At 45.0% G+C, this 13,120-nt stretch overlaps 1 protein-coding gene across 1 annotated transcript; it reads right to left on the bottom strand.

Annotated features, from left to right (window-relative positions):
* LOC144130291 (scoloptoxin SSD976-like) lies at positions 1 to 7,134 on the bottom strand. The gene is made up of 6 exons (XM_077664243.1): positions 6,881 to 7,134; positions 6,063 to 6,150; positions 4,940 to 5,112; positions 3,435 to 3,547; positions 1,854 to 1,964; positions 1 to 118 (listed from the first exon to the last, which is right to left on the bottom strand). Exons 1-6 carry the CDS (start codon positions 7,124 to 7,126, stop codon positions 22 to 24), a joined length of 828 nt encoding a protein of 275 aa, XP_077520369.1. The 5' UTR covers positions 7,127 to 7,134; the 3' UTR covers positions 1 to 21.
* Positions 7,135 to 13,120: the final 5,986 nt, after the last annotated feature.

The following is a 13,120-nucleotide window of genomic DNA, read 5'->3' as shown; positions in this document are numbered from 1 at the left end:
CGCATTTACAATTGCGTCGGCTCAGATACAAAGCCAGATAACGAGCATGATAGCTAGGGCGATGGGTCGCCAGTTCCACTCATCCTCTGTGAGCATGGCTTGGTCGTGTTCCGGAACCCTGCAAAAGGCGATGAGAACAGTGAGCGGCAAACTAATTCCTAAATATCACGCAAATTTTCTTCGAAAATGACTGTCAATAAGTCACATCAAGAGGTTAGAGTCGGCGGGCTGCTCAACAGCCGCATGCGAAAGCTCCTTGTTCAAGTGCGTGACAGATGCTGAAGCAGGGCCAATTTACGGCTCCAGCAGCTCGAAGACAGAAAGCTTAGACGAAAAACGGCTGAAGCCGCCAAGAGACGAAGTGCTTAACCGAGGGAAAAGAGAACTAAGTAGCCGCACTTTTCCTGATGTTGCCATCCCCCTGTTAACGACAAAGCAAATGCCTAAGCGCCTGAGTCCACGGCTCTCATATTACTTATCGTGAGCTCTGGGTTAACATCTACCCAAAGGCCTAGAGAAAAAAATGGCTGGTGGTTTAGCATTGCTAAGCACAAAATATTGTGTGAAAGCCCAGTGTATTCCAGGTGTAAACCACCGCCACGTACCTCAAAAGCACGACTGAGTTACCCACTGACCCAAAGAGCGAGTTATGCGTGTCTGCAACCTTTTCATCGCCATTGCCAATTCACCTAATGTACGCCGGCGGCCTATGCTCCAGTGCCGCATTTCTGCAGCCGTGTTGTCAACGCTAACGCGTATTGCTCTAGTGCCGTGTTTTTGCCACAACGTTATCCACGCCGACGCGAGCAGCGCACATCGTTTTGTCGCTACCACCGGATAGCTGAAAGCGCGGAATGTTACTTTGAGAGTAGTATTAGTTGATGAAGAAGACGATGCGCAATGCACAGTGCGATAGTGTGTTGCAGTTTAACACGAGGGACAATAGCCTGGCACTCTCGTGCATTGGCCAGCGCAGCTGATCTCTTCGCTCCGCCTAGGTTTCGAATCGCCTTTACAGCAATATTTATTTTATTTGTTTAACGTTTGCCAAGGTTACCCTCAGGGTCAAGCATCACGTAAACTTCGTGAAGTAATGCTTTCGCACTGGAACAAAAAACCAGAACGCATTTTCATCCTTGGCTGGCTAAATGTGACCTCGAAGAGGAAGGGAGCGAAAGACACCGCTTAAGCGACCTATGTTACATATACAGGAGACACAGGAGAAGGAACACAACATGTAGAGACAAATAACGAAAACCATTATTCGTCTTTCTGACATAGGCCAGCTCCGATCTTGATACCGCACCTAGTAGCTGGCATGCATTGCCTTCTTATATGCTTGTAGGTATCGATGAGCTCGGTCTAAGCAATCTCTTTGGAGAAGAATAAAGTATCTAAGATTTATTAAAATAATCCCAACCCTTTTCCACGGTTGACAGGACTTGTATGATTCAATTGCCGATATGGATGCCCCGCAGCACTAAGCATGCCCACGGAGAGGATTTCAGTTCTTTTCCAAAGCAGATGCTTGAGATCAAAATGGGAATTGCTCCCTGTCTGCGATATTCCCCAAGCCGTCTCAGCAGCTTCAGCGACGCAGTCACAATGTTAATATAAATATTCGACCAATAAGCTGACAACCTCAGCTTGGTATCGAATGGTATCGAAATATTTAGTACGCAACCTAGGACAGCGGTTCTGGTTCCCTATGTGACCTTTGTTACACTAAGAATAATTTTGCGGATAAACAGAAAGCGAAATAAAAATTGGAGCCTTTTGTTTTAGCCTTACTCTTCCATTGGAAACGTAACGACGTTTAGCTGATTCGTGGCAGAACTCTGCGCGGTTCTTACTTCATGCCATCGATGCGGCACAAACCGGAGAGCTTGTCGCACGCGGAACCAGGAGGGCAGCGGCTGCAAGCGGCGCCTTCTTCATACACGGGCAAGCCCCGAACATTCCCCCTGAAGTGGACAGGGAAAGTGTAAAGAGACAGTAGCCGGGGGGTGGCAAAAATGCGGAAATCGACACGAGCAACATAGTGGTACGTGTATACAACTCATGATGTGAAAGCGAACCGTTTGTCTTTTCTTGTGGAAAGACTGAACTGGTATGCGGCACTCAATTAAAGAAGCTACATCATTTAAAATGTGTGTTAGTATCCGCTCCGCAAAATTTTGTAAGGTGTCGTCAAACCAAAATTCGACCATGAGAGAAAAATTGTGCTTGTAGCATCTGCGCAATAGGTTTTATTATTCAGTGTATTTGATATATTTAATGCATTATATTACCACCACTGGCCTCTGAAAACTTTTATGAAAGGGAATAGAATTATTGTTTTTTATTATTATTATTTACAAATACTGCTGTCTAGGAAGGAGGACATAGCATACGTGGGTACATTAGTAAAAACAAATAACATGGGTAGCATAGAAATAGAAAGCATAGCCGTATTAAAAACAGATCAACAGGTCAAATTGTTAGGCAGCTGAACTACGAACTGTTCAATTGGCAATGCGCGAAGTGAGCCGTCCAATCGATTCCATATTTCAACAGTTAGCAGGGAAAAAAATTTAAAGCAGTCTATATGTGGTTTGAAAGGAACAATGTTTAACGGGTGGTTCCATCGGGTTGTACTTGCGCTTGAGGACACAAAAGAGAAGGGTGCCTGAATGCAAGATGACGTGTGAACGATCTTGTGCAGCATGATGATGCGTTCACGTGTGCGCCTATGTTCTAACGTTTGCAAAGATAAAGTGTGTTTATGTGAAGAAGGTGAAAAGTTGTGATCGTACCGGCCAAAGATGAATCGTATTGCTTTTTTTGAACTGATTCTAAACGGTCACTGTTGCGCACGTGATGAGGAAATGATCGGTTCTACATCCTACAGAGTGCTTTATGCTAGCTCATTTGTAGTACATTTTGGAAACATGCTCTGATTGCTAGAGGATAGTCCAGTTTTAAATAGCGTGAGATGTTCGCCTTGTTTGTATTAGTACAACATTGTGGAATTCTGAGTAATTGCATTCCCTAAAAATACGCGAAGACTACTACGGCATGTGGTATTGCGTGGTCTATTGTACCTAATAAACTGATTTCTGCGCAAGACAAGTTTTTCTTTAGTGGGGACATATAAATCTTCTAGCGCAAATGTCACCATTCACTCATGCGAGGTACCCTAGGACCTGTTGGTTAAATTTTGTGAAGGCTGCGTGTTTTCATCTCAACCGCAGTCCTATTCTTCCAGTTTACGCCCTCGTATTAAATAGCAATCACTCCTAGGCCAAAACATTCTGTCAGTTATGAATAATTAACACGCAACTTGTACTCTTAAATGTCCACATACTGTGTAGCAATTCAGAAAATGTGGCGTTAAACAGGCACAGTCTATTGCTTGAAAGCAACGATTTGTTTTATTGGTCTTCGTAACTCACCCAGGACTGTAATAGCAAGTGAGCGACCTTTGGTACGGGTACCGTCCAACGTTGTCTTTTCGGGTGTATGTTGCCACGCCGCAACCAACGGTCTGCGTGTTCGCCCAAATCATCTGCGTGGGGTATAGAGACACATTACAGAGGGCGAAATAGTCTCTGAGTGCCCTGCAGGATTGGACTGGTGATGCTCTAAGTTCTACCGCTGCATGCTGGCTGAGGCACGTTCAAAATATCCGCGTTCGCACGCCATTGCAGTAAGGGCAGACATATATTCAGTGAAAACGCGATATGTTCGGTATTCTTAAATTTTATTTACGTTCCAAACCAGCAATATGTATTACGATGCCAGCTTCTGCATTTTAGCGTCCCACATTGTCGGGTCGTGAACATGAACTGGCACGTGAGAGACAACTGCACTTTAGACTTAGACCATGGCCGCTGCAGTGATGAGTTCAAACCTCTCACTTGAGAGACGTAGAGCTAGATAGCGTCTGAAGAAATGTGCAAGCGCTTTTCATACCTCACCCGGAAGAAAAGGGGAGGTGCGTTGCATTTATGTGCACAATTTTTGCTAGCATATGCACTTAGAAAGACAAAGGTAAGCGGGTTGAAACATACGCCGCAATTTGATCAGCTATCAATATATCGGCATCAGAAAGCCCGAGCCCAAAATCTAAAAACTGTTCGCAGATCGGCAGGAAGCATGATTTCCTGGCATATTTGCTTTCATTCGTGATGACATCACAGGATTGGGCCGTACAGGAAATTCCTTCACGTGTGGGATGTAGAGCTACATGGTCCGCGAAGAAATATTCAAGCGCTTCTCCTACCCCAACCGGAAGAAAATGGGGCGTGCGCTGCGTTTATGTGCACAATTTACGCTGACATTTTGACTTCGAAAAACTAATAGCTCCGACTTTCGGCGATCCAAGCCTTAAAAAGGGGTAAAAAATAGCAATGCTGCTCTTATTCTACTGGACACGTCGTACATTCTTCATCATCTAGAGTAATACTCCAAAAGCGCCATTTATTTCTCAGCGCCACTGCTGAAGTGTAATACCAAGTCCGAACATAGGCGCCACTGCAACTGCGTTATAAGCAGAGATTTCGACTTGTGCGTACGTCGCAGGTTTGTTCGCATAAGACTAAAACAATATGCGCACCGTTCAATGCTACGACAGGAGGAGGGCAGAACAATAATGCTTTATATATTTTTAACATTATTAGATTCAGACTAAAGCAGGAGCCATCCACATTCGCTAACGTGAACTTTAGAAATTGAAGCGATAAATGGATTTTGGGTGCGTTGCTGTAGACAGAGCTCAAACCACGGTAAAATTTTTTGAGGAATCTGACAGCAGTAAGCGAAGTCAGTCTTCATAGCTGTAATGGCGTCCAGAGGTTTTAATCGATGTACTTAATTTATGCGAACATTGAGTGCAGTCGCCAGCATTCAACAATATCGTGCTCGCTATTGCAGTGATAGCTGAAGGATCAGTGCGAACCTGCGTGAACTGGCCGATGCCGCTTTCGGTGTTGCGATAAGAGCTTATGACGTCGTCCTCGACGTCCTTGTGCTCGCTCTTCCACACCTTGATGTGCGGCAAGTCCAGATGGTCTGCGAACGGGTCCGAGCTTGCTTCCCAGCCTATATTCCGGCCGAGTGTCCCCAATAAACCTGTGTGCATAGATAATGAAAAATGTTTAGCCAGAAGCTGGCTTCAGCTAATCAACAGATGAGTACATAACGCAACGATGTAATTGACTTTTGACTGCAATTTCAGACACTGTAAATTAACATATCGTCTAAGTTTAAAACAGCCACGTGATAAAAACAAAACAGCAGTAAAAATTTCAGCAGAGATTTTCTTCTGTGCAACGAGCAAAGGTGAAGGAAGTACTAACAATGCCACAGTTTGGAGCAGTATGTCTCGAAAATTACTTGCTGCACCACTAATATTTCACTTACGCAACGTTCGTTTGCAGGTAGCATGCACCCTTGATGGCATTGTAACGGTGCGCTGTCTACTTTTATGCGGCAACTCAATATCTAAGACCAAACAAGCGCTAGCATCTTTTAATTTGGTTTGCCACTCAAGATTTTTCACAACTGTCCCATTTTTGTGGCCTCGACGACAGCCTAATAACACAACTTATAGCGTTTTTGTCAATGACAACAAACGTGAACTCCTCCCATCGCATTGCATTTATTATTCTTCACGTTGTTGTTAATACAATTCATGCACTATGGCGGCAAACGTTGTAAAATATTGTATAATGCGTCGCCGGTGCTCTATTTTCTTGAACCCCGGTATATGTTTGAATTTCACGAGCGGCAGCACTTAAAAACAACGCTTTCGTGGCACCTTTACCTAACTTTCACCTAGTGTTTCAAGTGATTACGAGCGAAGGTCAAGGAGGCAGTGAACAAAACCCATCATCTTTTAACTTGTTTTGCAGATAATGTGTTGTCAAAAATTTCTATCGAAATGAATGAAACATTATATATTTTGGAGTGAAGGCTGCGTACTTTCCAGGAAAAATATATTGCTATTTCTTTTGTGTTTGTCATGTTTGCTTCAGGTTACAGTTTTGCTAGAGAAATGCGTTTTTGCATTAATGACATACCCGTTCTTTTCTCATGATCGTTCTCCCTCGCAGCGCCGCATTGCCTTGCGTGCTCCTCAGCCAAGTCAGCGAGTTCGTCATCCCACCTCTGGAGAAAGGCATGTTACGTCAGTCATTGCAAGCACGACAACCGCACGTACGTGGGCAGCCCTGCCCCATTCTTGACATGCAGCGTCTGTTTTAAAGCTCCCGCAGGAACACAATCTGCCTCATGGAGAAAACTCCCGCTTCAGATAATAATATCCTGGAAACAAGGCTATCAATTACACAAATTTACCACAATGTGCAGTCATAAATTATGCCGAAGCACATACTCTAAACACACATTTATAAATGCAGAGATTAAACGATTTGCAAAGTATAACTTGCCGAAGTGTGATATTCATTTTTGCTTTAGTTCTATAATTTTCAATACGAAAACTACGATGCTGAGGTTAAGATGTTTCCCCGAGTTCTATATGTTTACAGCCTATATAACACTATATGTTGTGAACGTTTCTTCTACGCCTCATGCACAACAAACAACCGCCGTCCTCAAACCCACCTAAACCTTTTTTTGAAGAGCCACGAAGATTTGCGCGAAATAGACTGAACACAGTAAGAACATTGGAAGATATGCGTGCGTTACTTGCTCTCACTGCGTGTCGTGCAGCTGACCTCGTACTTTTTTTGCCTTAATAAAATATGCATCAACAAGCCCTAAAACATGTGTTTCTGCATAAACTGTCATAAAAAGTATTCTCTTCGAAATACACTCAGACGAGCTATTATATATCGAACGCAAAAGCAAATATCAACCGCTTGTGTTGCTCTCTTACCAGCGCAAACATGTTAGCGGCCGGCTTGAGCCCCGGGAGCTGCCCCCTGGTCACCTGGCTGCGAAGCTCATTGTGCGCGCGGAGCAGCTCGGCTTTCTCTTCGGCGTTAAGACGGCTGCTGACGTTGTGGCAGTTTGAATCGGCCGACAGGGCGGCCACGTACACGCCCTCACGCTGCTGACCGAAGGCTGGCCACACAGCGAGCAGGGCGAAAGCGAGAAGCATCTCGGGCATCTCGCGCATCATTTCTCCACAACGGAAGAGAAGCTGAAATGGCGAGAATGAAATGCAAAGGTGGTCCTTTAAAATTACGTGAACGTAACAGACCGGCGGCTATGGCAAACATTGTCGAATCAGATATGTGCTTTTCAGGATCAAAAATTATCACAAAAGTGCAAACACAAAATACGAGATAACCGCACCTGATAACCAAGGTAACCATGCCCGATAACTAATAGCAGTTGCCACACAAAGGAAACAAGTGAGCAATCTGGAATATCGAGATGATTCTAGAGGAACTGGGTGATTTAGGGTGTGAGGATCGGTATAATTTGAACAGTTAATAAAAGTTTATTCCAATTCAATACTTTTCTCCGGCTGACGTTGGTTCAGCTGCTCATCCTTTCACGTGACAAAAATTAGGGGGCAAGCATGCACACTGCGGAGCATATTCTTTGTTTAAGCGTCCCAGCAATTGCTAACTATTCCAGCGTTAAGCATCAGTGCACTAAAACACACGGAGATAGCGAGACAACTTAGTTCTTGAAAAATAATGGCGAATTCCAGTCGTTCCGAGGCAGCATGCCTTGCTTCGCAACGTAAAGTGCTTGTTTCATAGAGAGTGGACGCAACGCTCTTTGTGGTGGGATCTGGAGCTTCAATACAGACCCCTACTTTATATCGACCCCACTTGTGATTTTCACATGCCATGCAATTTAGAGAGGCGTGGCGCTAATTGTCTCTACCGAATTCGCTTCGACGTTTCTGCACAAATTACTTTCTTCATAAAACTGGTGCATCAAGCAGCCCTCCGTACCCGACATGCGGCATTGGCGAAGATATTCAACGCTTGGTGTGCTGCTGGTGAGCGAAGCGCCTTCGACTTCACTTGGGAGAAAAACCCTACTAGTTTATCTTAGCGACAAGGGGCTTATAGGCACCCTTTGATGAACCTGCGTGTTTTTGTGTGTGCAAATGTAGTGTATGGTTAATTTCGCGTTTCACCTTTCCTTACTTTCCTTTTCTTTCCCCTCTTTATCACCTTCATCCGGAGTGGCATGCCAGGTTAACTACCAGACACACATGTCCTGTGATCTTTAAAAATTTTTTCTGTCTCACTGGTTCATATTGATCGGGTTCTCGAGCACAAGTGGTCGTGAAACTGCTCTTAATCTGTCTTAGAAAGGCAGATTTACTGGGAAATCGAGGGCGCGGTGACGCCACCTTCGGAATAGCCGGGCCGATTGTGCTCTTTTCAGCGCTGGTTTAGATATCGGCAGCTAACACTGGACATTCAGCTGCATTCCTGACGGCGTCGTCGTGTGTCGTTATCTCGAATAGCGAAGAATAGCGCTCAAAGGAGCTCAGGCAACAGAACAAGTCACAATAGCGGAACTTATCTTCTCCAAGTGGTGTTTGTTAAAAGAGGATTTCTTCAACCACCTCGCACAGGGCCGAAAATCACCGCCTATATCGGCACCGCAGCTAGAAGCAATTCGGAATTAGGGAAACACATACGCACAGGGGCATGTACTCGTTCCACCTGCTTCTTAGCCTTGGTTTGTATTTGGCTTAGGAATGACAAAACCCAGAGCAACTCGCGAGTTAACAGCAGGGTAAAACTGAATTGTGCCATCAACAAGCGGTGCTGAAAACGAAGGTTACCGGTCGGATGCAAGACCAGGCCAAGGTAGCATCGATATCAAAGTTTCAGTAGGGCTTTACTTCAGTGGGCGATCAGGACTGAGTCGGTCTGTGAGGGATTTAGCTGCTATGGCGTGAATCCGGAACCCCGTTCGATATCGACCAGTTGACTTTGCCAATAAGGTTCTTTTAGCAGGACGTCCCCATTAAGTCACCTACTCTGGGACATTCTGCTGTATGTACTCTATGCAATCAACTTCATTTCATTCGCATGTGTGTAAGCTACAGTTCGTTTGAAATGACAAGATATTACGGAAGAACGACAGAATAGAGAAGCAAAGCAATAGACATAGTTTAAGCGAGCACACCCTTCCGGTTCCAGCGGTTATGTCCTATGTGAGGTAGACGAACGTGCTGCTACGATTAGGAGATCACACAGAATCAGCACCAGAATACTTCGCATCGTATAATCTCTTTTTGCTTTGGAACTTATCACAGAGTAGTAATAACAGAGCAGTATCTCAGAAGCAAGTAGTAATAGTATTATAAACAACCGAAAACGCATTGTCCAGAGGTATAGGAAAGAACAAGTGTGTGCGGCGATGGAGAACCAGTAGCCGCGAGTAACAATTGAACTGGAAACTCGCATTTGTTATTTCTCAAATCCACTACGCTATGTCACGTCCAACACTAACGAACAACTCCATAGAATGGCCACTATTAGCACAAGCAGTATTGATAGGTGAGAAGGCGTAGAATAATGGTTATACTCAGCTGGGCGAACATAAGCCGACCTTGTTTACCCTATGAATCAATCCTATGGGATGTACAGCCTTCGTTAAAAGTTTATATCCCAGGTGGGCTTTGCGTCTGGACCACGCCGTGTGGCTCGTAATGCATCACGAGTGTCCTAAACCTTTACAAGGATCGAGGGTTTGTCGCGCCAATCAGTATCAGGCCAGCACGACGAAGGAAATGATTGATTTACTGGCTGAAGTGCTAGAACGTCCGATGAAGCGGAGCCGAACGGCGCGTGACGCCGGCACGAGGAGGGAGCTCAATTCCACCGCACTTCGGCTTCACCATCTTCGACGGCTGGTGCTGCTCCTGCTGCGTAAGGCCGCTGCTGCTACTACAGATGTCTGGCTGTCCCCGCCATGAAGTTTAGGAATCTGTGGATGCTACAAGTGCCCAACTGTAGAAGCGAACTTCCATGAGTTTTAAACTTTTCACATAAGCTGTGCGCACCGATGCGGAATAGCGGAAATTTTAGGATGAAACCAAAAGATGACAGCCCGAAATAACCCCGCATCCTTTCAACTCTACAGGCGACAAAAACTGATTTTCCAAAGGTAGCTTTTCATGTGTGTGTATGCTCGCTGTCATTCTTACATCATCAGAGAGCGCTACCTAGTTCTTCGTTCTTCAGTGCATTACTCTGAGTCGAAGATTACTTAAATGGGCTTCCAAGACACCTACAAGCGCTTTCTAACTCCATATACTTCACTGAGAGGCTGCGAACGGCAGGTACCACACACGTAGGAGCCAGTATCCTCCAGAAAAAGGCATAGCGACAACGATTGATGGAAGGCGAAATGCGTAGTTACAGAGTAGTACAAGACAGCCGATCACAGAACATAAAATGCTCTAGCTTCGCAATAACAAAACATAAGGAAAGTCACGCAACTGAGAACATAGGACCGTACATGTACTTCCGTTTTGAGTGATTAATCTCCTGCCAGCTTCTGGAAGAGTAAGCAATTTAATCTAAGCGCTCTTTATGTGCAGCGTATAAGATAACCCATGGTCCTTCTCCCTGATTTTCTCGACGTCTTTCCGTCAAATTACGTCCCAATATCAAAAGGATGTTCTAAGGACGCTCTTTTGCTATAGGTACCTTACAGAATACGTGAGGGGTGTTTTATAGTATACTTCCGCCATCAGAACTGTTATGCAATACGCACATCTACTATACATTTTTTAACGCAAAAGATAACGTGATTACTAGGGCATGAGGTGCTATGGCCTTCCCTTTCTAATGCAAGTACCTTTACTATCAAATATGACTCCGCTCACCTAATGTGATAACTTTATAACCGCGCCGAATTTCACGAGGCTATAAATATTAGCCACACAGTAACGTATTCCTCCTATTCAGCCGTGGCGGATGGGTGACAAAACACAAGTTCAATCAGTGATATCCGGACGGCCACTGCCATGTATACCACTTATGTTGGTGGTTTGCGCAACTACGAGTGGTAAACATCTTTCTGGCAATAAGAATACACGTTGTTATGCAAATAAGAAACTGGGCAGCGAAAAGTAGTCATCTATAACTCCACTTACTGAGGGGTGAATTTTCACTCATTCTCCGAACACTGTTATAATTCTGTTCTTTCCTCCATGAGGCTGTGGAACATACCTCCCGAGACCTAGGAAAACACTCGGCAATGTGCGCTTAATCATTTGCGCAGGTTCTCTAAGGGAATTTTTCGGCAGTTTTTCACATTGAAGGGTAGCGCTGAAGGCGTTGTGGAGTGTCGCCTTGATTGCAGAGCACTTAGGACAGTTGCTGTCATTACCACTGCTTGCATTTCCTAACCCGATTTTGCTTCAACCAGCCGAAACTCACGGAGTACCCGAAATGTATGTATTGTTTCTGCGCGACGCTGCTGGCGCTTTTGTTCATTCGCTGCAAGCACAGGCAGCATCTTTGTTGCTTCAAGCCAGAGGCGCCGGACACGCTTTACTCTCGCTGATTCTCTGTGCGCGGACTCCAAGAATGCACTTTGTGTCGCGGAAGTTATTGCGGCAAAACCACTTCCTCTGGTGCAAAATCGTTCAAACGCAGTCGATGATTTCTCAATGGTGACCTATGGGCAGTTGGGCATGATAGAATCTTGACAGGACGTGTCACCATCGTGGCTACATTCACAGACGTGTATTCTTCATGAACCAAATAAAAGAGTGGAGATACCCTCGAACTATATTCAGTACACATAAAAACACGAACAAGTACAGCTTCCGAACACATCACCCAAGGGCGCATTGATATGAGCACGCAGTCCTGGAGACAATTCTACCAAGAGTGGCAAAAGCAGTAGGAAGAGGAGGATGAAAAATAAAGGGGCGACGCGCGGTATCAGTCAAAGACCGAATGCTGCCACGTGAAATTGTTTTTCGCATCGCAGGACGCGAATGAAAACGAAACAATAATTTCGTGGTGAAAAATTTTGATATGAAGAGAAAGCAAATGCTGCTCTGATAACCAGGTCTGAAAGTGGACGTACGTATACAGCTTGGAACAGCATAAGAGGAAATGTGTGGCCTCGTGCCGATTCAACTGCATCACGCTTGTGAGATGTTCCCATACCTGGGGCACACCTCATCACGCTACCGAAAGAGCACACCTTCAGCCGAAGAGCAGCTTTAGTTGAAGGCTCATTGCTTCAACATTAAAAAAAATTATGAGGTGCACTTAATTTTCCTTACAAACAGAAATACGAAAGCTGTGTGCTCTCCACCACCTGCGCCATCTGCTGTTTCAGTGCCATACATTGCGAGGGGTTTCCCACTGGGGGTTGCATGATGGCGCTACGACTGCACACTAAGCACGGAGGAAATTTACCGGAAATGGAGGAAATTAGTCACTCGCTTGATTGCGACAGTCGTAAACAAGATACTCATAGTTACTCATGTAGGACTCGGTACATATCTCGAAGATACGTTTCTTTAACAACTGTGCATTCACTAGACATGCTTTTATTCAGCGTCAAACGTCGAAGTGTTGTAGCAGAGTGCCAGCGTCCGCGTCTCACAAGGCGGCGTCGCGAGTTCGATTCCCGCGTAGACCCGAATTTTCTTATTATTTTAATCGCCATACATTTGCGGACACTTTTTCAGACAGCCTTTGTCTGCAACTTCCGTCCACACCAGTGCAAACAGTCTCTGTGTACAACTTCCATTTACGCCATCTTACTCATGAGCCAGGAAAAGATTTCGCCTTAAAACGACATGGTGCTTCTGAAGGGATATTACGAATCCATTGCGGTATCTAGACCAGATGCCTCGCAGACGTAAAAAGACGTGTTTAGAATGCATAGAACATCTAAAGGCCGAGCAATTGACCTTCGGTGCAGTCGAGGGAGTTCGCTTGCACATTGCGAAAACTATTGAAGCTTTTTGCGACATGATATGCAATTGATGTGCCTCGCACTGAGCGTTCTTAGGCGGTCAAATGAATAGATTCTGAAAACAAAGTAGAACCTAATAGAGAGTGATTTTATGTGTTTCTGGCCAAGGATACTCGAAGAAGGTATACAGCAGGCCACAGTAGAAGGCATTGAAAGCTCGGCTTTGTATATGTCGTGCACTCGC

Source organism: Amblyomma americanum, chromosome 4, assembly GCF_052857255.1.
Source record: "Amblyomma americanum isolate KBUSLIRL-KWMA chromosome 4, ASM5285725v1, whole genome shotgun sequence".
NCBI classification, from domain to species: Eukaryota; Metazoa; Arthropoda; class Arachnida; order Ixodida; family Ixodidae; genus Amblyomma; species Amblyomma americanum.
This window is presented reverse-complemented; position numbering and strand designations above follow the sequence as displayed.

Coding starts and splice junctions, on each gene's coding strand:
- LOC144130291 (XM_077664243.1), bottom strand. CDS start 7,126: ATGATGCGCGAGATGCCCGAGATGCTTCTCGCTTTCGCCCTGCTCGCT. Junction 6,151..6,880: donor CCGCTAACATGTTTGCGCTG/GTAAGAGAGCAA, acceptor GCCTTTCTCCAG/AGGTGGGATGACGAACTCGC. Junction 5,113..6,062: donor CGATCATGAGAAAAGAACGG/GTATGTCATTAA, acceptor CTATGCACACAG/GTTTATTGGGGACACTCGGC.